Here is a 24,212-nt window from a genome sequence, read left to right on the forward strand (position 1 = left end):
AGCTATATTGAAGTAGCTTTCACGTTAGTGTTGGAGAAAGCCGAAAAACAAAATACACGCTAAGGACTCGTTTGCATGTATTTACCTGGGTATTTATAAACATGTTCACATAATAAATCAAGATAAAATTCTCCTCGCATATTTAGTATTTTGTAAATCATGATTTTGCTTATAAGTCATTTCAAATAAGTCGTAAGTTTAGAATAGACTGGATTACTAGTTGGTTAATAAGCTTTTCCTTCAAGACCTTGGTTTCTATTCCTCCATTGATTTCTTGTCTCAAATCACTACTACAAAAATACATTTAACGGCGGTTAAATAAGCTTTTTACGATGGTTTTGAGACCTACGTCTATGCCATCGACATAAAATGTAGAGGATTTCATGGCGGTTTAAGAACCACCGTGGTATGTGACTTTTCACGGCGGTTATATAAATAACCGCCGTGAAAATTTTTTGTTTTTTTAAGCTACGTTTCATCCTACTGATCAGGACGGAATGGGAGAACAAAGCCTCAAAGGAAGTCTCTCACTAGTTAAAAGCATTCTGATGGAGTAAATATAGATTCTTTCTCGCTGTAATAGTGTCACTTAGCTTCACCTTCAGCCACCAAATCGAAGCAACTAACATTTAATAAAGATAAAATCAAAGACTTAGATCTGCTAAAAATCAGATCTCTTTAAACTCAGATTAAACATCATATTTTTAACCAAAGAAAATAATCATATCAAACCACAAAAAGTATGAAATCCACAGAAAGAATGAAGGTGAAAAACTCACAAATAAGAATGAAGAGGATACGGCGATGGCGATGACAACAACAATAGCGACAGTGATGGAAGAACATGGTGAAAATGATAGAAGCAATAGATAAACGCCAACAAATGTAGGAGGAGGGAGAAAATCGAGTGAGGATGATATCAGGGACTATGAGTTCTGACTCTGAAAAGTGAAAACTATCGCGCAATGGATTTTAAATTTCTGAAAGACTTTTTACGGCGGTTATTTAAAAAACCGCCATTAAAAGTGTTTTTTATGGCGGTTATTTAAAAAACCGCCTTTAAAAATCCGCCTATAATTACAGAAATGCCACCGTCATATTTTTTACAATGTTTTTTCTAATAACCACCATAAATTAGCGTCATAAAAACTCTTTTTTGTAGTAGTGACTGACTATTAGGGTGATGAAAATTTTGTAATCTTAAACAATTTATTATTTATTATGTAATTTTACGGGGAATTATTTTTTGACACAATAATATTTTCTTCTGGATTCATTGTTACTGGTAACCCCCACTCGCTATTATTTTCATTCTTTGCCACTGTGTTTATGTTTCTGCCTTCGTGATGATCTCACATATGCATTTATGGCTATTTTGAAATCATCTGAAAGGTATGTGCAATTGCTCATTTGATTCTAATTTCAAATTTCATAATCTCCCGTTCTCATGATACTGTTAGCAAATTTTGCAGCAAACCATCACTCTTTTTAATTATATATGCATGTTAGCGGAAATGCGACCTACAAATGGGGAAAAACATGAAAACAAAATGATTTTTAAAATGAAATCAAGTGTTTAGATAAGTACTTAGATATTTATTTTTCAACAAATTATTACAGTATATGGTATTTAATTTGTTGATCTCAGAAGAATTACATACGTGTTGAAATAACTCAAGTGTCAATGATTCCCTTATAAGAGACCCAAATGTCATTTTCCCGTTGGAAACCTCTTCTCGGTCTTGACTTAGTTATTGGTTTGATTTACTTAGCGAAAAGTCTATAAAATATATTAGATTAATCTTTATAATTCTTTATTTTTTGGTTAATTTTGTCCAGTTTAATTCTGCTAAGCATCAGATCAGGCCTGTTATCAACCTTATGTCTGAAGATAAAGTAAAACAGAAAAAAAAAAAAAGGCAGGATTGAAGCGACCAAAAATTTTATGGGGTTTCAGGATCGAAAGAAACAGGAATCACAATCTACCGACCAATATAATATCTACATTACTAAATGAGTGAATAATAATAATGTACAATTTCCAAAGTAATGAAGAAGGGGCAGAATGAAAAAGGGAGTTTTTTCATTGTTAGATTTAAGCCAATCAAGGATACCTTTTTCTGTATCAGAAAGCTGATCTTGCTGCTTTGCCTTCAATGTTCCCTCCACAAGTTCAAAATAATCCTTGTAGTTACGCTTGTAATAACTCTCCAGCCTCTGCAATATCACACACAATTTGATCAATTCACACCACAGAAACAGCATCTCAACTATACTATTCAACAGCCAGTAAAAGAGTATACCTCTTTGTCATTTTTATCTCTGTTTTCCTCTGATTTCTTGAGGTATTCTGGAAAAAGAATTCAACAGTGAGAAACAAAGCGGAAGAGAAAACAATAGAGGGGGAGAGAGCGAGGGAGGTGTACTCTTGAGAAGGAGAGTTCTGGAGTCAGGGACTTGATCAGTGAGGGAGGCGGCCGCGAGGGAGGATAAGAGGAGGCCTCTTCTACTGGTGGTGACGGCGGAATTGGGCGGCGATTTAGGATGCTTTCTGTGAGAAACGGCCTGCAAGTTGGAAGAAGCATACTTGTTCACTGTTACTGTGAGTGCCATCAGTATGCTTTGGCCTATCGAACTCATCTCACCGCTTTGCTGCAGCCACCAGTTATCGCTAATGGATAATGAGGATGCGGTTGCTACTGCTAAAGTGCCCACCACGCATATCCCAATGCTTTTACGTTACGTACTTCGGTCGTTCAATTCACATTCTCTTGCTTCATTTTTGGAGTTTTCACCGTAATATCCCATCGAACCTTAAAGATTTTGTTTTTTATCACATGTTGTTCAGTCATTCGATGCCATTTTATCATTAAAAATGCTTGACACATAAAACTGAGACTTCAAACCTGGAATAACATAAATTCAAGGTTTCAGTCATTCTAGGCGAAAACTTCTTTTATTTAAAAGAAATCACATTATTGATCACTTCAAAAAGCACCCACGAATATCATACTTTGTTCGGCGGAATCAAGTCACAAACACTTTATGCTGGTTTGCTTTTCGATTGAAAAAAGTGATATTACAATTTTTTTCTTTTGAATCAAAGTCACTCTCATATCGCTTTAATCTTGTTCTGTAGAAGTAAACCTCCTAGACATTATTGATGAATCATCGTGTTGATGGCTCACTTGATATATTTTTACAAAGTATGAACATGGTGTCTGAACATTGTGGCGGCCAGTGAATCTCACTCCAGAAGACGCTTGTGTTTACACCAGACAATGGCAATCACGTACAGGAATATGGTGCCCGCGGTGCTGCCACCAACGGTCCAGAGGAATTCCCGCATCCCAGCATCAAAAAGCTCAATATGAATGTTCATCCCAAAAATGCCAGCCACCACCACTGAAGCACTCACGACTAGGGTTGCCGTTGTCAGCATCACTCCCATTTGCAACAGATGGTTCTGCTTGTCATCCAGCATAATGTTGATGTAGTCCTCTGTGTCATCCACGTACTCCCTCAGCTTCAAAACAGGGGAAAAAAAAAAGGTTATTCCAAGTAATCTAAGCAAATATCCAAGCATTGATGGAGTACTTTAGCACGCACAACATGATATGACTAAATCTAGACAAAATCAAATATCAAGCGTTGATGCATGGGTTAAGGGGGTGTTTGGATACCCTGAAAAGTGCTTCTCAGAAACACTTTTCCGCAAATCGAGATAAACTCTACATTTTTACCTCCTAGACCGTAAAATCACTTCTGAAACTATGGTTTGGTTTTCATCCAAACACCCCCTAAGTCTAAAAGATGCCATGCGTGTTTTAAGTGTTTAGAAGGTATCTAATCTAACGAGTGATAAATTGTTGAAAATCTTTTTTGCTCCTCAATGAACTGCAGGTATATAACAAGTGATACGAGCATCACTTCTGTGAATCCTTTTATTCAACAATATACTGTGAAGTCTTCAACTCCTTCTGCTTGGTTCCTTAGGAAGAAACCTATTAAGCTCTAGAAATTCAACTAGTTCAAGCCCAGTAGTTATCGCTGGCAAAGCAGCAAGTCCTCCCAATAACTTTTGACAGGAAACATTGATTATTTGTTTAAATCTCCTACATATAAATTGGCACATTCACAGGTCGTCCAAGCATCCTTCAAACATGTAATCGCCTAATCAATCGGAAAAATTAAATGTTTCAACTTGTTTTTGCAGCAAAACTTCTTATAACCTTCAAGTGAGGCAAAAAATAGCCACATGAGGCTACAAAAAAGAGTCTATCTACAAAAATTCAATAAAATTGGCATACCGTGGATAGTTTGTTCAGTGTGCCATCAATTTGCACGAAGTATGCTTCCAAGAGCATTTCAAGCTCCTCTACATCAAGTTGCTTGGTAATAGTACTGTAGGTAGCGCTAGTACGAGTTCCATGGCTGTCCCTGCCAAGTGCATTTTGATGATCTTCATAGCGAGCAAAACCACCCCCAGTTTCCAATGATATTTCCGCAGGTATCCTAGTACCAGACAATTAAATGATTATAGATAAGACATTCAACACAGTAAGTATTCAATGTGATTAAAATGACGGTAAAATTACATGCCTGCCATCCATATCAGTTTGAAGTTCTTGATCTTCCGTGTCATCTTTATCATTCATGGATGAGGCTGAAGAATCCTCAAGCTGCTGAACTAACTTGTCTGTCAGATACATCTCAGCCATATCTTCATCATCATCTAGCAGGTGTTCTAACTCATCCCGTACCTGGAGATGAGTAGTATGCAATAACAATCAAAAGTGTGCCCCACGAAAGAAAATATTCAAATCACAGATGAAGGAACGTTTGTTTAATGGGTAACATCATCAAAGATTAATTTGCAAGGAGGTAGTCAAAGTTTGAAAAATACCCACCTTTTGAACTCGACCAGTAATTGCAACCAAGCGGCTTTTAATTTGACGAACACGTTCCAAGTTGAGAGTACTAATCTTTGAAGTCAGCTTATCTAAGGCAGGATGAGCCTCTTGCTCCAATGTCTTTGCCTGCTCAAAGAGATGACAGAAAAATAAATATGTAGGAAGTGAGAAGATAAGGGAAGAAAAATAGCAAATGAGCAAAATATATGTACTTCATTTTCTAACACTCCACAAGCAGCCTCAAGGCATGCCTCCAGTGCTACAAACTCGAAGGGGAGAATCTTCATCCCATCTCTATTTTGGAATTGTTTCTCTCTCTCCTTTACTTTCTCCATCCTCCTGAATTCGAGGACTAACGTCTAGATTGTGGCTCTTCCAAATCATACAATTTTGTCCAGGTTGAATCATCGCCATTTCCCTCCTGTACTATTGAGAATAATGATGACAATGATAACACAATTACCAGACAAAATAAAACAAATTGTATTAGGTAAATAAACGAGAAATAAAGCGCACACAAGTCTACAGCAGACTCGTCTTAACAGTGTCGGATAAAACTTGCAATGATCAAAATGGCTTTTTTTTTTGGGGGGGGGGGGGATCTTAGGAGTCACTCTATAAAGAACTTAAGAGGCGATTTTCATATCCAATCTGATCCTTATTATATTGAACAAACAATCCCAAACTACTTGTATCAAGATATGCTAACTGATAGAGCCCTCAACTCTAATAATCTTGATATCGAACAAAAACCAGAAATAGACAACAACACGGGACTGATAATACTATTATTGAATAATAAAGTCAGATTACAAGGGAAATAATGACTCAATCCAATCCCATCTCCCTCGTACACTCATACTAACAAGAAACAACACAGAAACACACAACATGAGCCACTGGACATTCGAGACAAAACTACTCTACAGAGACACTTCATTAACCAAAAGACTGAACTCCCCCTCCCCTTGGCCGGAAAGGCTTTCAAAACCCACAAAAGATGACTCTAACTTAGCTCATACCCCTAGACAGACCCTAACAGCTAACACATCACTAGGCTATCAATTGCTTTTCCTTAAAACCAGGACCCATAGGATAATCCTTTGAACCAGCAGTATCGCAACCTTTTATCCCCTTTTTATTCCTTGATTTCTACTATAGGTGTTAATAAAAAAATTCAGCAACTCTATCACTGACATTGCACATGTTGATATAATCGACTCCTTGCTGCTAACGTCCATCTAGTAATAACTGCTATAATTTGTGCAGTTTCATAAAGACAGAAGACAATTGGATAAACTATGAAAACGGGGGCTACATTAGATGAAATCAAGAGATCTTAGAAAATTTCACGGCAAACAGCGATTTGAGAAACATAAAATATAAAATGCAACAATCATAAGAAATTTACAATAACAAAATGAAGAAGGGTGCAAAACCTGAGCCTTAGTGGCTTGATGATGATGCAGAATTCTTCTCTGAAACTCCTCAACAAAGGGGGTGACGGATGGGTCCCTCGAATTCAACAACAAAACTTCATGAGCAGTGATTATCGCTTTTATGTGCTCCAAATTTATGACGATCGCTCTCTCACGCCCCAGAATCGTGGAAGGATAGGACAGAAGTGGATCCAATATCCGAAGGTCTCGGGCAGGCAGGCCAGTTCGGCGCATGACGGCGTGCTTGCCGGCCTCCTCCACTTGCGTCTGGCCAGTGGCGTCAATTAGAAGCCACGCTCTGACGCCGGTGCCTTTCTTCCGATGGATGACTCCAACGGAGATTCCGGCGGCGGCAGCTGAGGGTCGGGTTACATCTGGGTCCCCTTCGTTAGCAGATTTTAAAGGGTCGCGAGTATTTGCCCTCATTTGTCAGTAGCTTGTGCAGTAAACACAGGTTAGGTTTACTCAATCAGAGGGTTTTAGAAGAGATCCCAAGAAACCTATATTGCGATTGATGTCCGCAGAGCAAGCAAAGTAACTGGCGAACCCATCCCACCCTCTCCCGCCGAAGAGTCGTCGATCTGGGCAGCCAGAGCTTGCCTTCCCGAGAATCTGTTCTGTTCCTTGTGAGTATCTTTATTGATTTATTCTTTATCGTAGATTTTTTTTTAAACTGTGAACGGATAATAACAAGTACTACCTCCCGTTCTTAATATAAGACCCCGTTTGACTTTTTATTTGGTCCTAATTATAAGACCCCAATCTATTTTTTCTCTCATATTTATATATTTTTTCCAAGATAGTCCTTCTAATAATGATAGTTCTAGCCAATACACTTAATTAGTAAGGATATTTTAGGAATGACAATACTTATTTATTACAAATAACTAACTTAACTTACTTCCTTAATCTCCTCAAATAAGTCAACTGGGTCTTATAATTAGAACCGGAGGTAGTATTAAATAATAAATAATAAAAAATTTATTGATAATAAAACAAAAATATTTTAATGATTTAACTATATTTACAAAATATCACACACCACTTCCTTTCGACTTTGAAGTGTTAATCTCTTTTTTGGTTTTTCAAATATAAAAAAGGGAAATTATAAAAAGGATCTTGAAATTGCAAAAAACCCAAAATGAAGTTGTCAAGAGTCCCTATTTGTGTTTTTACAATTCTAAAATCTTTTTTTTACAATTTCCCCTATAAAAAAGCCAGATTAATGAGATTATTTAGGATTCTGTTTGAGCATGGGACAGGGAAGTGAAAAGATAAATAAATAAACAAAAAATAAAAAAACAAAACAAAAAGACGTATGGGGCAGGGCTTTGAAGTTTAAACCTTAGAGTAAACGGAAGATCAGAGTTTTGGGCTCCAGAAGTTGAGTCTACTGGTTGTTTCATATTCTCAAAAAGTTTTACGGAAAAGTACTACTCCATCAGTTCTTATCAGCAAGAAAATCTAGGGCTCTGATGGTACCAAAAAAAGGGGGGTTGTTTTATCCATTAAATATAAAAAAGTATTGGTTATTAAATAAGGATCTAACTAAGAAAATGAAAGTAGGTTGAAGACATTAATTAATTTTTTTTTATTTGGAAGGGTAGACACTAAAATCATCAGATTACAAGGGAATCAAACTCAACTTTTTTTCCCCATGTTATTAGGCTACAATGTCATTAGAAATACATGAATTAATTAAGTTTAATTAGTGTTCTTCCTAATTTATATATAAGATTCAGTTTTTGGAGTATGTATGATCGTATTTATAAAATACACTTAAAGAATATCTGTAATTTCAATTAATTTTTTCCCCTTCATTTTGACCCTCATTAGTCAATGTAATTAATAAATCGAAATCTGATTTCATGTTGGCCATGGTCTGATCATTCGACTTTGAAGCTTCAGTGGAGAAAGTTGAAACTCCTTGAAGCCAAGTTTTGTTAATCTATGCTTGTTCAACAATAATCTGAAACTCATCTTCTGCAAGCCAAGCAGTATTGGAACCAACGTGTTTGATTTTAGAGTGAGTGGCATTGAGAATTGAATCAGAGATCAAGATCACGTTATGATCAGACTTGAACCTTGGAAGGTGGAAACGTTTCAGCCGAAACATTCTTACAGAAAGACTGATCAGAATCATTTATGCTGTCACTGAAATCTTGGACGGAAGCCCAATTGAAGATTTTCAACACCACTTGTATGATCAGAAGTAAGAGAGGCAATTGGAGTAATGGAATTCCATACATGAAGGTGACAGAAGAAAGTCTCTGAGAAGTTACCTATATATGCCCCATAATAACATAATCTAACTCTGCATTCATTCGTTCTTTCTGTCTTCTTCAGCTAAATTTGTACTGTCAGTTTCAGAAGCTAGGTATACTTAGTTTTTCTTTCTTTCTTTCTGTCTTCTTCAGCTAAATGGAAGATGATAATGTACCAAAGAGTCAAAGCCTTTTAACTTCCAAATTATTACTTACAACTATATATATGAGGCACAAAAAGGAAGGCAAGAAATACAACTGATTGATCCATTCTGCAAAAATTAATTCAGAGCTAATTGCTAAGGAAATGTTCACGGATCTACTTGAGCCTTATATGGTCGTCATATTATTACTTACAAATTGGGAACTCCAAAAATGTTCCATTTACTGTGGTGGCACTAGGAAGAGGCTGCTTGGTGGAATGAGCGCACAAGGGTTGTCCGTTAAAGGAAGAAGTAAGCAAGATATCTCTCAATCATGTTATAGCACTGCTTTGGCTTGTACTCTGGAGCTGTATGACCTGCTCCCTGCACAATTCCATTCACACCATATTTCAATCTTATCATTTCACCTAATGAGAAACAAAACCTTTTTTCTTCCTTTTGCTAACGAAAGCTAATCCAATTGCTAGAAACATGGCTTATATCCCATAAGAGTGAATTTAAAGTCCGATACTGATGTGAGAATTTTGGTTATGGATAAATATTTAAACATTGAGGCCTTCCAACCTTGTTGGTCTTCAGGACCCAATTTCATTACACTCACTTATTCGTAAACAAAACTTCTTCAAAATGGTTATAATTCTCTTACCTTAACTGTTGCATATGTTATACGGAACTCCTTTTTGGTGTATATCTCTGTATATCTGCAAAAGAAAAAAAGAAAAAAGTCTAATCTTAACCTTAACCTTTAGGGAACTATTGAAACAACTAGCATGAGTTAGACTAGTCCGTTTGACAGCTCTAATAATAATAATAATATCATTGAGAACAAATGTTACTCACCCTGCAACCTGTCCATCAACATACCAAGGTCTCCACTCATGATTACCAGTAGATATGGTCATGTTCAAACTTGCAATCCATTCCTCTGTGCCCACATATGGGATGATCAGATCATGATCTCCACTGTGCCACAACCAAACCAAAATCCCTCTGTTAATTCAGAAGCAAACAAACAGCAAAAACCATACAACACAGACTTGTTTTGAAGATTTACCTGTAAACCAGAACTCGGAGAGGCTTTGCACTTAAGAAGTTCTTGTAATAATGAAGGCTACTTTTTATGTCATGAGTGTAAGCTATGCTGTTGTTGCATCTCTCCCAATGTTCTATAGTTCCCTGTGGATTGCCTCATCCCATAACTACTGATCAGTCAAAAATACTCTTAAATTAACTTCAGATCCTGATACATATATACACAGACTTACATTTCTAACGTTCAGAGCTTCTTGTACAGCTAAATCATTTGCCCACAGGGAGGCAAACAGATAGTTATATTTCTGCAGTGTGGTCCAAGAAATGAGGCATTAATCATGTAATAAAAATGGTGAAAGGAAGGAAGGAAGGAAGAGAAGAGAAGAGAGAAAGGAAGAGGGTGTATATATATATATTACTCTGCAATATCCGGTGTAAGTAATGGGATTGGCCTCCGAGAAGAGCGAATCAGTGAGATTAAGACCAAGAGAGCCTAAATCCCACTGGATGTTCTTTGGTCTTGGAGAGAAAGCTGCACACTTGTTTTCCAGTATCATCGCAGCATTCAAGTCTTCCAAACACTGCATTAATTTGTTATCAAATGTTTCAGAATTTTATTCTCAAAAAAAGTATTAAAAAAATCAGTAATATCAGTAAATGATTAGTATTAAAAATATATATACAAGAAACTTTCAAGTTGTAATTATTATACTCACCCGATGGATCATTTCAAGAACCGCAGCACAGGCAGTATTACTTCTGTTTGGGTGAACATATTCTCCATGGCAATGAAATTTAGCTTGCTTTAAATAACAAGGCAAGTGAATTAAACCATATATTAGAGAATATCATTAACAAAATTAATGAACTCTTATTAAATATATGAATTTTATTTATAGAAAATTACCTCATAGAGATCATCAGATATAAGTGCAACTCTGTCAGCAAACTTAACTCTTGAATTTATATCGTAATATACATCAGTGAATGGGTTTCCCACAACCAAAGTCTGTGTCCACGTTTATAAGTCAAACCCCTTTAGCATACATATATACTCCTCCGGTTCTTAATATAAGACCCATTTAACTAATTTGATTAGATTAAGGAAATAAGTAAGTTAGTTAATTATAAGAAAAGTGACATATTTTTCCTAAAACACCATAATCATCTTTCTTAATACCCTATCTTCCTCTTCTACTTGATTATGATTGAAGGAGTATCTATAGGGGTAATTTAGAGAAAATTGATAAATATGAGAAATGAGTCTTATATTTAGGACCAAAACCAACTCAAGAATTGGGTCCTATACTAAGGACCGGAGGAATATATATAATTATATTTTTAATTGGAAAAAATAAAGAAATTAAAATAAATAATATTTACTTGGATATTCAACCAGGGATGCTCTTTAGCTGCATTGCCTGCAGTGACAGCAAGAAGAAGACAAAGCAAAACAAATTCAAATAACAAGCTTCATATTTTTTCTTAATTTATTTTATTAGAGATAATTTACCATCTAAAATTTTCTGGACAACAGCTGGAGCAATGATGCCAGAATAAGATTCTCCACCAATTACAAGTTGATTTTCCACGTGCTCAGGATGCATTAAGAGCCACTGCATGTTAATTTTTAAACACCATATATAATCCAAATTAGCAGAATCATTTTATGATTAAATTAAAAAATAAATTTAAGAAAATTTATTTATAAATTTAGCTTACCTTTCTGATAAACTCATGAATGTTTGAGACAGTTTTTGTGTCACTGGTGTTGTATCCTGAGGAAACTGTTGAGTAAGAAAACCCAGAGCCAACGGGTGCATCCAGGAAAATTACATTGGCAACCTATAGAACATCAAATTTTTAATATAAAATTATTCTTATTATCATTATAAAAATTATAACTAAGGAATTAATCAATATGAGGCACCTTAGTCCAAGAGTAAATATTCAACTCTAAAACCGGTTTGTCTTGGATGCTTGAATTCTTGTAATTGAAACGAATTGGACCTATACAGACAGAGGGGGGCATAAAAATGGACATTCAGAAAATATTATTTCTTTTAAAGTGCTATGTGAGGTCATATAGTTTAATATGAGGTGATATATATTAAAAAAAATGTGTAAAACCTATGAAATTAGTTACCAGCAAAGTCAAAGTAGATTGAAAAAAAGGAAAGTATTTATGCTGTCTGAAATTATTATATTTGTTCGCATGTTAATTGCGTAGAAAAGAGACAAATAATGAAAACGTTAAACAAACACAGTAAAGATATATCTAGCATATTGATTTTATTTTTTAAATACATCCAGTACTCTAATTTTTTTTTTTTTAATGCATCTGGCACTTTCATCTTATTTTTAGTGCATGCAATATCTTAATTTTTAAGGTGCTAGATGTAACTGAAAAATAACATTATACCAGGAAAATAAGATCATGCTACTAGATACTACCTTCGTTCTTTAATATAAAACTTTGTTTAACTTTTATTTTGGTCATAAATATAAGATCCCAATCCACTTTGTCTCTCATATTTATGTATTTTTTTCTAAAATAATTCTTTTAAAAATGATAGTTATAGCCAATACACTTAATTAGCAAGGATATTTTAGAAAAAACAACACATATTTATTACAAATAACTAACTTAACTTCTTTTCTTAATCTCTTCAAATAAGTCAATTAGCTCTTATAAATAGGACCGGAGGTAGTACATTCTAATAAAAATCAGGGTGTTACATCAGCTTTACCCAACAAACGCCCAATAAACATTAGTGAAAGAATTGACCCTTTTTTGGGTAACATCCTACTCCTAGGATAGAAAAGAAGCCAAAGTCATTTTCTCTGTTTCGTTTCATCAACAAATAATAAGAAATAGAACAATGCGTCCTTCCCCTCCCACTCTACACATTGATGAATTAATTGGAGACATTAGTGGATAATTTTGTAGTATGCACTAGAACATTTGCTATGAAAACACTAAAGTCATTAGATTTAGCAGGAAAAACCAAGTTTTTTTTGTGGAATAATGATGACTGAGAGTCAAGTCCATATCAATGATTCGAATGTAGAAAACATCGAACTTGGAGTGTTGGGTGAGAGAGAAGAAGAACTCACCATTCTCGTACAAGATGGAAGAGAGAGCAGAGCAGCCAGGGCCAGTGGGAAGCCAGAGCACAAGAGGGTCCTCATTTGGCTTCCTCTCTGATTTAAAGAAGTAATAAAACAGCTGAATCTCATCCATTTCTCCTACCCCAATGTAGCTGAAACGCACAAATTAAAAACCTCAAAACAATGCAAGTCTTATTAATCTCTCAGCAGAATCAAACAAACACTATAGACTAACCCAGTTTCAAGAAAGAAAGGAAGGTTCCCTTCAAAACCAGGCAAGGTCTTGACGATGGTTTGAGAAGAAACAGAGTTTGAGAGAACCAAAAGAATGAGAAAACACCAAAACAATCTGCATTGAGTAGCCATATCTATGTGGTGTGGTTCAACCAGAAAATGTAGTCTCTCTCAGCACTGGCGAGCTGCTTCTGATATATATTATTATTATATATGCATAATTAAGCAGAATGATGCTGAACTAAATTGAAGCAGCTTGATGGTTTGTGAAATAACAAGCGACGTTGTGCTCTGAATCGTGCATTAATTGGGCAGGGCGTTGGGCTGAGATATGTCTCATCAGAGTGGTAGAGGCATCCACCATTCATGAGAGAACTGAAAGTCAAACGAATTGAAAATGGATATGAACATCAGAAGAAGTAGGAGGAGAAGGAAGAACCTAATATTCCAACCCCATTTTAAATTTTGGCAAGATTTTACTTTATTCTTCACTGAGACACACTTCTTTAATTTGCTCCTTTTACAACTATTATGGGTCTGCTCAATTTCAGATGTTGACATGTCTGGAGGAAATAGGCATCTAATAAGTTAGAGCCAGACAAGCAGGTTTGATTTCAATTTGGAAAAAAAAAAAAAAACTAGGCTTTTTAGAGTATACTTTTCAGCTCTCACTCTTTCAAGAAACTAGAGTAGTGTAGTTATAAATGTTTATATATATATATAAATAGATGATGACTTGTGTTAGTATAAGAAAACAAATTGTTTAAAAAATGTTTACTATTTAAGTGGATGATTATTTCTGTTAAGACAGTAATTACTTTTCAAAATGTTACTAAAAATTGATAAACTATATGTTCAGAATGTGTTATATCTTTTTGCAACACGTGATGGATGAAAATGAAAGAAAGGGAGAAGAAGAGAGAATGCTTGGCAGCTAACCGGTTCGCCCCACGAGGTTGGAAAATGAGTTTGCACAGTGTTCCGCCTCTCAGTCAAAGGCCGAACGTGTAGGTTGGAATTTTTTTTTTCTTTGGAAAAAAAAATTAGATAATCCTCTTTTCGTATCTGAAATTTAAGAAAAGACGAGAAGAGCTGATTGGGGGTTGGGGGGAGGGGAGAAAGAGACGAGGAAAAGAAATGAGAAATGAAATTGAAAAAGAAATAAAAGTGAGTTTTAAAATTACGTTTAATATGTTTATGAAAATTTTTTAAATGTTCAACTGCAGTATTTGTATGACATGAAAATATTTAAATACTCTTTCCAGCACTTGGGAAAAAAATATGCTGGAGCAACCCAACCTTTCTTGATATTTTTAAGAAAATAAGTATAAAATAAGTGCATTATACTTTTAATTGATAATTCAAATTAATTTTTAATCATTGAGTAACATCTGATCATTTTACTGATAATTTCTTAGCCTTGTTACTGATGAGATTTTACGATTAGTGGATGGTAGAAGATCAATTATTGGTCAATGAGCTTATAATAATTTAGTAACAAACTAATTAAAACGGTCAAACCTCCATCAATAAATTAATTAATTAAAATTAATGATAGCCTTCTTTTCCATCTCTACAGCATACTCCTTTGGTCCTATTTATAAACTGGAAAGAGAAGTTTTTTTATTCTATTTATAAGTTACTTCATTAAATTTTCAGTATGAATATACTATTTTATTTTTCATTAGTGTAAGTAATTATATCTTTTGAAAAGTATATATATTAAATATGGAGAAAGTTGAAAATTACTATTATATTTTAATAGAAAGTTAATGTATTTTAAGATTTTTCTTAGTCTGTACAAAATATGTTAGAAGTGTTTTATAAATAGGACAAGAAGACTAAGTCACATTCAAACAGATTTCTCTTTATTACATTCCTCGATCACTAGGAAACGTGATTGTTTGCTGCAAATTTACATTGGAGGGTGAAAAAACAAACACAAAGTCGTACCTCCTAAATTTACTCAACAGATTAATGTGGCAATCATTGGAATAATTACATTTTAGTAGTGATGATGATGATGATTATAGAGGGTAACGAGCAAGCCACCTAGAAAACATAGCCAAGCATTGTGGAGGATTGTACTCTGGCGCCGTGTGTCCTGCTCCCTGCATAATTCCCGCACATACTCTCGTTATTGTTACTATCGTATCATACTCTTTTAATTCTAAATATAAGAGTTTAATCACTAATTCACAAATATTAAAAAAATTAATTAACTATTTGTGAACATAATGTGAGTTTTATCAAGGCATTGATTTTTAGTCAGTAATTTTCATGGGAAAAGATTTGTTGGATGGAAAAATCCTTAATATGTATGATCGATATGGAAAATTATAAATTTTAAAAATAAAATGAACTGAAACCTTATATTTTAAAAGTAAATTAAACACATCTTTTAGTTCCTTTATTCAGGATTGAAGAGAGTATTAATTATATTTCCGAACAAATAAAGTTGAGAGTGTTTCTCAATAGCAGTATTACCTTCACTGTGGCATATGTTAAGCTGTAGTTGCTGCGTTTATACTCGATTGTATATCTGCAGAACAAAACTCATGCGTCAGACTCGTTTTTTCTCCTCTTGTGAGGCTTAATTATGTCTCAAGAATTTATATGTTCATGCATAATTAATAATATTATTTGCTCAAGAATTTGCTCATAACAATTAGAATTTAATAATTAATTAGTTGAAGTGTTTTTTTTGGGGGGGGGGGGGGGGAAGAAATCAGTTGCAGTAAACATACCCTCCAACTTGCCCCTGGACAAACCATGGTCTCCACTTGCTACTTTCTGTCAAGTTCAGAGACTTTACCCATGCCATGGTACCCACGTATGGAACAACCATGTCATGGTCTCCACTGCAACCACACCACAAAAAAAAAAAAAAAAAAAACATAAGATAAAACATTTTGGGATGTTTATTAGCACCAAATTAAATTGAGTCTGATGCGTTTTATAAAACTCAATGCTCAAGATCTGAATTTTGCTATTCATGACTTGTACGCAATTCAATTTGTTATAATTTTTATAATCACATGTTGGGATATCATAAAAAGAATATTTAAATATCCTATGTTTATAAACAACTTAAATTTGATAATATAACATTTAAACATCACAAAAACCTTATATGCAGTAGTAATTATTACCTGTAAATCAGAACTTCGTAGGGTTTGTTTGTGAGGTTTTTGTGGAATGGGAAACTACTTGTGACATCCTCTGTGTAAGCCAAACTCGTATTGCATCTCTGCCAGTCCTTCTTCGTCCCCTGATTTGCAGTGAATTATTTTGACCACGTTGTGATAGGCTATATTTTGTATAAAATTTAAGATAGATCGTATTATCTATAATCTATAAATAATATAATATTTTATAAGGTAAATATTATATATTAATTGATTGAATTCACCGTACCTTCCGAATGTGGAGGGCAGCCTGAACTTCTTCGTCATTAGCCCAGATGTAAGAGAAGACATAGTTGTAATTCTGCAAACAAAATGATGAGCATATTGGTTATATGTTTCTGAAAATTCTAACAATCTCTCCATTAATAAGATCTGGTGTTGGCTTTACCAGATTTAACGGATTCCAAGATATAATGGACAACGTTTGACTCAATTTTGGATGGAAAGATCAGTATTAGTCATTTCAATATGCTTCTCGTTAGAGAGCATATTACTGGGTTATAGATTCATGAATTTACCCGACACCAAGGTTCAGAATGCTCCCCGGTTGAAAGAAGATCCAAGGAATCTTCTTTGACAATATTAGGATCCCATTTGAGTGATTCTGGTTTTGGCGTGTCTGTAACGCAATCAGGCTCTAGTATGTTTCCGATCATTAGCATCTTGGTGCACTACAAAATGGGATAAAGGTCATCACTCATCAAAAGGACCAAAATCGATGACATCCATAAAACATGAAAGAACAATATAATAGACATGCATGCACAAATTACCTCTGTAAAAACTTGAAGATCCCCTGAGCATGCAGCGTTGTTTGGATCTACATCCATATATTGACCATGGCAATTCCTTTTGGTTGACTTGAACAGCATGGGAAAGAGTGAAATATATCATCAGGAAAGGGAAAATATCGTGAGATTTGCAGGTCTGAGAAGCGACTGATGAGTTGCAACCAACCTCATAAAGCTTATCTGGTATGAGTGCCATTCTGTGTGCAAAGGGAACTCTCCAGTTCTCATCAATAGTTACATCTGTAACTGGATTTCCAATGGAATAACCCTGGAAACATCGATCAAAATTGAATTTACCTTATATTCGAAGAACATGATTACAAACTTCATGACCCGGTAAGAGTGATGATGAAAAAAGGGTTCAAGTATATGTATTTCAAATTGAATCTATGAATGGAGCACCTTTAGATTCAGTTGTGGCTTAATACCTGCGTCATTATCTGCAAAAAATGAAGGGGAAAAGCGAAAAGTATTTAAAAAGAATTAAGATCAAAGAAAACCGAATAGAGAACAAGAAAACTTTGTTATTTATTCTGAAATCTGGATTATAGTCCTCTAAATATTCATGACTATGGTGCTCTGCTTTTGAAGCTTGACCATTGTATGAAGAGCGCATTCATGTCAAGCATTACCGTCAGAGATCTTGCTGACAAGGATAGGGATAATGATGCCTGAATACGAATCACCAGAAATGTACAGCGGATGTTTTAGGAACCGGGGATGAGACAACAGCCACTGTAAATGCATATCCAAAACATCATATTCAGAGTTAAATACAACATTCAATTGCATATTAGACTGCTAATCACATTTTGGGCAGAACCGTGTCAATATTACGATCACATGAACAATTTATCAAATACATTGTGTGCAAATATAGAGATCAGGCCTGTGGGCGAACATATTTTCCTTACCTTCCTGAGAAACTCATGGGTTTGTGTAACGGATAACCAATCATCGACCAGATATGCCTCTGGGTTTGTTGCATACGAGAACCCAGTGCCCACGGGGGCGTCAATAAAAATCATGTTAGATACCTAAAAATTTTAGATACAAGAGTGAGATCACGGGAAATTGTGCAGAATTGATCATTAACACAACACTTAAACTATTGAGGCAATTGTGACAAAAGTGTCTCTCACACATACCGTAGTCCACGAGTATGGATTCAACTTCAGTACTGGAACTTTCACTTCCCCGCTACTAGACTTGGCATAATCAAATGACAGGGGACCTGTGACAGAATCAGAGCACAAATGCGCAGTGATTTTCATATGCTGACGGGAAACATGATCACACAATTATGAGATCAACCGAGAAAGGGGCCAAAATTAGTGCGATGTTTGCAACTAATGCGTGAAGATCGAAACTAAAGCTGCGAATGAAAGAAGAAGGGAATAGTACCAACTTCATAGACGAGGCCAGAGAAACCAGAACAACCAGGACCACCTGTGAGCCAGAGCAAGAGAGGATCTTCATCAGGATCTCTCTCAGATTCAATGAAGTAGTAAAAGAGCTGAACGCTTTCCGAGTCGCCAACTCCCACATACCTGGCCAACGTAATTTCAACAGATTGGCAACGAGACAACAAAAACAAGAATTCAATTAAAAGAGAAATTATATTTTAAGGATTTTCAAATATGTTAAAAACTAGATTGATGTTGATTCCTCATGAGTTTTATAAAAATTTATAACCAAGAATGCATATGAGCAAAGAACAAAATGGAAAAGAAGAATGTACTTAAATATAATACTGATTTGCCAAAACATGTCTCTAATCCGCAATAACACGACATATAATAAATCACCAAGGAAAAAAAAAAAAAAGAATGACATTATATTCTAAGAACAAAAACACAAGTTTATACATGTCTAAGTGTACTTGGAACATGTTGGGAAATGGTTTCAAAACCATGCTTTATAAAAGCAAAATTATCGTTGCTTCTGCTGCAGAACCACGTTTTGGCACCTCCAAAAATGTGTAGTTCTATATAGTAATGTAGATAGAAATGGAAAGAGAAAGGGTTTGAATATAATACGAACCCAGTTTCAAGAGTGAAAGGAAGTTTTCCAGGAAAGCCAGGAAGGGTCTCAACCAGTTGAGAAGAAGATGTTGCAGCGTTGGAAGGGACGGCCAGAAGGAGAAAGGTGATGAAGATGAAGAACCTCATTTTTTTTTAGTGTCCAAACATGAAATTGAGGATTCTAGGCTATTGCATTTATCATATCTCGGCGCCACAAATAAATTTTTTCTTTGTGTAACTAACTTTCCTAATTCCCACCAGCCTTTCGACCGACGAGGAAATACATTGCTCTCCATATTTGTGTCTTCTATGAAAAACGATTCTTTTCTCTGTAGCATTTAAAAATAGAGATATTCAATGATTCTTTTTTTTTTCCTCTTAAAATTATGGTGCAAGTTTATTATACAAGTTTATTGAGTAAAAATTTTTTAGACAAATTTGTATATTAGCATTTTGCTTTATTATTTGACAATAGCTAGATTTTTAATTATCTTTGATTTGTTGTTATATTTTTTCATTCAAATTTATTTTCATTTTATTTGATTATATATCTATCAAATAAATTTTTATTTAGTTATAAGGAGAAAAAAATCAAAACAATTCTCTCGGGTATAGATGCATTAAATAATAAAGTCATTGCCTCCTATCTCTACAAGCGAGAAATAGTGAGATATTAATTTATTTTATTTCTCATATTCATTAATTTATCAAATTTATAAGTCAATATATAATATGATATTAAACAAAAATACTTTAAGAAGACTATATTGAATATCTATTTAATTATGTTAATGTATCAAAAATTAGTTGCAGTGACTAGTGAGTGAGTGCTACCAGGAAAACATGGTACATGGGGACAGATAAAAATCCGAGCAGAAGAGCAAGGTGGGCAGGTCGTGACCATTTAATCATTATTGAATGGTAGATATGTTCATTTTTCAAGGGCCAACGCTCACCTCCTATTATCACCTTAAATTTCTTGTCAACTTGATGTAATCATTATTCAATAATCCATATAAATTGAAACTAACTCATCTAAATTTTATTGTATAAAAAAATGAAAAATCAGATTTTTTTTTATTATTAAAAGCTGCTGTTGATAGTTTCTTATCATTTTAATTAAAAAAACAAAATAATTTTCTTTTCATAAGAAATCTCTAGAGATAACAATTCTTTTAGACAATTTTTTTGGATGTATTTTTAATAAGTTTGTCCCCAGATGACATGGCTTTGGAATGTACAATCGCGTGAGATTAATTGGCCGTCGAATTACTTAATGGGAAAACAATATAAATCACCGAGATAAATTAATATTGAGATAACTTTATACACAATATCAATTTAGTCTCTTAGTTTCAAAAAGTATAATTTTAGTCATTTAACCTTAAAGTTGTTAACAAAAAAATGTAACATTGAGATTAAGATCTTGAATATTGATAAAATATTTTCAAATGCTAACATATTAAATTTAATTTTTAAAATAGTCATGATTATTACAAAAATAATTATTTAAGCCTAACAATTTTTGGGTTAAGGAACCAAAAATATACTTTTTAGGTTTTTAAAGTTAAGATATTAAATTGAAACTTAATATAAAGTTAAATGACTAAATATACTTAAGTTTAATTTATAAATATATTATCTTGATTTACTTTATTTCTCATATTTATTATTTATTATTATTAATTGACCTAATTTATAAATTGATATATGATATAATATTACATAAAAGTATTTTTAAAAAAATCCGGACACATTTATTACAATTTATTTATTTATTTTTAATATATTTAAATTAATTAATTAAGTAGCTTGTATATTATGAAGGAGAGAGAAAGTACATCTTTTGCGCATAGAGTTGAGATTGATGGAAGAATACTTTTGAGATCAATTTTACCAGAAAAAACACACAATGTATACCTTCGTCCTTCAAATCACTGAATCGCAGTCTCATATCGAACTCGATCATTTCTCCAAGAAGGTCGGAATTAATTCACGAATCCTCAAAGCAAATTAAACTTAGAAAAATAGTCCTAATTAATCCCAGATGTGATGCAAATTAAACACACTAATTCCCTTAATCTTTCTCCATATCATAATTACCGGACAAATCAAACCATTTCTTCAATTAGTCGATATAAACAATAGTTTTCTGTATATATATATATTCATGTCACACTCATTCGTGATGAACAGTTGGTTTCGGATATTTATTAATCTTTCGTGCATCAACTTAATTTTCACGCACCTACGTCCTGCCTGTTTACCGTTTGAAGAGGTCCAAACTAAACGTCCTTTGATTCCCTCCGGCCTCAAATTGCCGTCCAGGCTTATGTGCAAAGCTTATGTAGCTCCAATGCACTCCAATCCAAATCAAACATTAATTAATTTAAATCTATCTCTAGCGTATAACTTGGCGACCTCAACCTAGCTTCTGTTTTGTTTATGATAGCCGTACGTACTGGAGCTTCTGCAAGTTTTGCTTGCGTTGGAGAATTAATGATCATGATGATGCGAAGAACAGGAAAGAAGAAGCAAAGTTTGTTAGTGAAGTTGATGTTAAGTCCCATTAGGGTTTTGAAGAGGGCAAGGCAACTTTACATGAAGGGGGTTCAAGACTGTGCCGGCGAGCTTGCTCTTGGCGGCGGTGTGGCGTGCTATTCAACTTTTCCGATCTCGCATTCGTATCATCCTCACCGGACCTTCCTCGACGTGAAGCCATTAAGGGCTCGTTTTGGTGGTGATGATGCTGATACTGTTGATGAACAGCGAGTTCTCAGAGGAGTTCATCACGTCACAAATATGAAAAATAACGCTGCAGAGAGCCAAACAAGGCTGCTGTTCTTCGTAGCGTAATGGAACAATGATTAGAAACATGGGACGAATTGACGAGGATAAACCTTGTAATTTTGAGGAAGATCAGATCGATATGAAGACAACTACTGCACGTTCGGTGTTGCGTCCACGAAGATCCTACTTTTATTAAAACATGATTGCAACACATATACCTTCTACGTTGTTTTCTCTTTATTTGACAGTTGAGATATGGAAGTTAGAAATATGCTAGCCCCTACTTATGTTCCAAGAGCACCGAGTTTGTCTTGGAGCACTTCTCTAGAATATTAACAACATTAACTAATTTGTGATATCCCTTTTCCATGACTTTGTTGCATTTTGCTAATGCCATGTGTTTGTTTTCTTCTTATACATACACAAATAGATAGATAGATAGATAGATAATCTAGTTTTTTGATCCTATTTATAAGTCATTTCTGGTATGTTTCACATATATTAAGAAAAATCTTAAGTTTTATTAGCTCTCTTTCAAAATTTAATAATTTTCTAAGTTTATTTCTATTTAATATATACTCCCTCCGGTCCTAAATAACACCTATTTTATAGTGTAATTTACATTACAAAATAGGTATTATATTTAGGGCTGGCGGAGTATATTATATCTCTTAAGAATAAAGCTAACACAATAATAAATGAAAGATAAAATTATATATTCATATAAATAACTTCTCTCTTTATCCTATAAATAAGATTAAAAAATTTATTCTCCCTCTGTCCTTAGAGCTCGTTCATTTCTCACAAAATACAACATCATTCATGTCCAATCTAAATAGCACTTGCTAGCAAATGACTTCGTGTTTTCCTAGAAATCACCCATAAGGCCTTTTAATCAAAATGTCCCGGAAAATACCTAATTGATATCCGAATCATTTATGACGACAGTAATTGACTCAATAAGATATGTTGAGAAACCAGTGCGTGAAGACACCAAAGTTTTCCTATGTCTCTGTGCGAGTGCTATTTTCAAATCATCCATCATGGCGGGGATGGAACGATGAGATAAGGTGTACAATAGTGGGGAAGGAGAGAGAAAGCATGGAGGTTATGGAGGGGGGGAGGTCGAAGAAGATGATGATTCAGATTAACGGAATATTCAACTGTGTAAATAATGGGCCAAGAATGGGCCAAGCTATTAGCCAACAAGCCCATCACCTCGAAAGAAGCCCAAACCCACCGCCAAGTTGGGGAACAAAATTATCTTATCTTTCTTTGGTACAAAACAAAAGAGATCCAGTCTTGATAGTCGAAAAATTTAACAAACTCATTTGTTTATTGTCGGCCAGCAGCCGCAATCTGCAACGGTAGTTGTTGGATTGCAAGGTTTTATATATATGTAACGTCTCTTGTTAACCACAATATGCCAACATCAACCACCACATGCCTCTCTCTATCCCCTGTTTGGTTATTTCTGAGATGAACCCCCTCGTGATATATTTTCTTCGGTCCTCAATATAAAACCCATTTTATAGTATAATTTATACTATAAAATGAGTCTTTTATTTAAGATTGAAGGAGTATAATTGAATAATTTCTTGGTATCAAATCTATGTGGTTTTCAATTTTGCCCAACCCGGACGTATATTCATCTAGGTTCATCAATAAATCAGGTCAAGAATCTTGTGTGCTTAGAATAATATAATAATTAAAACAAACTAGCGATCGACACTACTATATCCATTCAAATTTGATAAGTGAGCATCTTGACAAAATACTCATTCAGTTTTAAATATAAAATCTATTTTATAGTATAATTTATACTGTAAAACGGGTTTTGTATTTAGAATTAGAGAAGTATTATTTTATTCTGATCACCTGTTTACATACCAAAATGAAGACAAGAATATGGAAAGAAAGAAGGGGCAAAAGAAACGTACATTGCACTTATGTATATAGGCGGATTGCCAGAAGAGTGTTCCATAAAACACAGAGAAAGAGACAACTTACGACAAATTCCACGTGCTTTTGTCTCTACCTTCAACAACGAACATCCAAGTTATACTCAACAAATTTATACTGAGAGGAAGAATAAATTAATAATAAGAGTTACTTTGGGTTAGTTTTGGTTTTAAACATATTATGTACCTTACTTTATTTTACATTTCAAATTTATAAAATTTTCCCCGAAATTTAGTTTAATTAAGTTAAATTTTTTAATATTTGTAAATTAATTAGTTATCTAACTTTTAAATATATTTA

General features: G+C 34.3%; 4 protein-coding genes across 6 annotated transcripts; all 4 read right to left on the reverse strand.

Annotated features, from left to right (window-relative positions):
- Positions 1-890: 890 nt before the first annotated feature.
- LOC114725403 (uncharacterized) lies at positions 891-2,810 on the reverse strand. 2 transcript variants are annotated; one of them, XM_028911922.1, is made up of 4 exons: positions 2,427-2,810; positions 2,304-2,350; positions 2,115-2,217; positions 891-955 (listed from the first exon to the last, which is right to left on the reverse strand). In XM_028911922.1, exons 1-4 carry the CDS (start codon positions 2,638-2,640, stop codon positions 927-929), a joined length of 393 nt encoding a protein of 130 aa, XP_028767755.1. In that variant the 5' UTR covers positions 2,641-2,810; the 3' UTR covers positions 891-926. The 2 variants fall into 2 exon arrangements, with proteins under 2 accessions (XP_028767755.1, XP_028767753.1); XM_028911920.1 differs by lacking the exon at positions 891-955 and having other exon boundaries at positions 1,990-2,217.
- A 130-nt stretch (positions 2,811-2,940) lies between these two features.
- LOC114725404 (magnesium transporter MRS2-3-like) lies at positions 2,941-6,963 on the reverse strand. Its single transcript, XM_028911923.1, has 6 exons — positions 6,353-6,963; positions 5,126-5,230; positions 4,911-5,039; positions 4,603-4,763; positions 4,311-4,515; positions 2,941-3,526 (listed from the first exon to the last, which is right to left on the reverse strand). Exons 1-6 carry the CDS (start codon positions 6,776-6,778, stop codon positions 3,248-3,250), a joined length of 1,305 nt encoding a protein of 434 aa, XP_028767756.1. The 5' UTR covers positions 6,779-6,963; the 3' UTR covers positions 2,941-3,247.
- A 1,826-nt stretch (positions 6,964-8,789) lies between these two features.
- On the reverse strand, positions 8,790-13,357 carry LOC114725398 (serine carboxypeptidase-like 12). Of its 2 annotated transcripts, XM_028911914.1 has the most exons (14): positions 13,159-13,357; positions 12,930-13,075; positions 11,743-11,822; positions 11,535-11,657; positions 11,326-11,428; positions 11,196-11,233; positions 10,720-10,821; positions 10,529-10,615; positions 10,232-10,393; positions 10,046-10,117; positions 9,835-9,956; positions 9,621-9,743; positions 9,427-9,481; positions 8,790-9,143 (listed from the first exon to the last, which is right to left on the reverse strand). In XM_028911914.1, exons 1-14 carry the CDS (start codon positions 13,287-13,289, stop codon positions 9,060-9,062), a joined length of 1,428 nt encoding a protein of 475 aa, XP_028767747.1. In that variant the 5' UTR covers positions 13,290-13,357; the 3' UTR covers positions 8,790-9,059. The 2 variants fall into 2 exon arrangements, with proteins under 2 accessions (XP_028767747.1, XP_028767748.1); XM_028911915.1 differs by lacking the exon at positions 10,720-10,821.
- Positions 13,358-15,000: 1,643 nt separating this feature from the next.
- On the reverse strand, positions 15,001-19,307 carry LOC114725399 (serine carboxypeptidase-like 12). The gene is made up of 14 exons (XM_028911916.1): positions 19,180-19,307; positions 18,541-18,686; positions 18,285-18,370; positions 18,051-18,173; positions 17,769-17,871; positions 17,539-17,576; positions 17,303-17,404; positions 17,119-17,205; positions 16,864-17,016; positions 16,575-16,646; positions 16,310-16,428; positions 15,905-16,018; positions 15,645-15,699; positions 15,001-15,268 (listed from the first exon to the last, which is right to left on the reverse strand). Exons 1-14 carry the CDS (start codon positions 19,305-19,307, stop codon positions 15,185-15,187), a joined length of 1,410 nt encoding a protein of 469 aa, XP_028767749.1. The 3' UTR covers positions 15,001-15,184.
- Between the last annotated feature and the right edge of the window lie 4,905 nt (positions 19,308-24,212).

Source organism: Neltuma alba, unplaced genomic scaffold (genome assembly GCF_004799145.2).
Source record: "Neltuma alba isolate B1F8T4 unplaced genomic scaffold, ASM479914v2 tig00012251_pilon, whole genome shotgun sequence".
Lineage (NCBI taxonomy): Eukaryota > Viridiplantae > Streptophyta > Magnoliopsida > Fabales > Fabaceae > Neltuma > Neltuma alba.

Coding starts and splice junctions, on each gene's coding strand:
- LOC114725403 (XM_028911920.1), bottom strand. CDS start 2,640: ATGAGTTCGATAGGCCAAAGCATACTGATGGCACTCACAGTAACAGTG. Junction 2,351..2,426: donor CAGAACTCTCCTTCTCAAGA/GTACACCTCCCT, acceptor TTCTTTTTCCAG/AATACCTCAAGAAATCAGAG. Junction 2,218..2,303: donor GAGATAAAAATGACAAAGAG/GTATACTCTTTT, acceptor GTGATATTGCAG/AGGCTGGAGAGTTATTACAA.
- LOC114725398 (XM_028911914.1), bottom strand. CDS start 13,289: ATGGCTACTCAATGCAGATTGTTTTGGTGTTTTCTCATTCTTTTGGTT. Junction 9,957..10,045: donor AAGCTCTGAACGTTAGAAAT/GTAAGTCTGTGT, acceptor GGCAATCCACAG/GGAACTATAGAACATTGGGA. Junction 9,744..9,834: donor CTCCGAGTTCTGGTTTACAG/GTAAATCTTCAA, acceptor GTTGTGGCACAG/TGGAGATCATGATCTGATCA.
- LOC114725399 (XM_028911916.1), bottom strand. CDS start 19,307: ATGAGGTTCTTCATCTTCATCACCTTTCTCCTTCTGGCCGTCCCTTCC. Junction 17,017..17,118: donor ATCTTCAAGTTTTTACAGAG/GTAATTTGTGCA, acceptor CCCATTTTGTAG/TGCACCAAGATGCTAATGAT. Junction 16,647..16,863: donor ATTCTGAACCTTGGTGTCGG/GTAAATTCATGA, acceptor TTTTGTTTGCAG/AATTACAACTATGTCTTCTC.
- LOC114725404 (XM_028911923.1), bottom strand. CDS start 6,778: ATGAGGGCAAATACTCGCGACCCTTTAAAATCTGCTAACGAAGGGGAC. Junction 4,764..4,910: donor TTACTGGTCGAGTTCAAAAG/GTGGGTATTTTT, acceptor ACTCATCTCCAG/GTACGGGATGAGTTAGAACA. Junction 4,516..4,602: donor CAAACTGATATGGATGGCAG/GCATGTAATTTT, acceptor GTCTGGTACTAG/GATACCTGCGGAAATATCAT.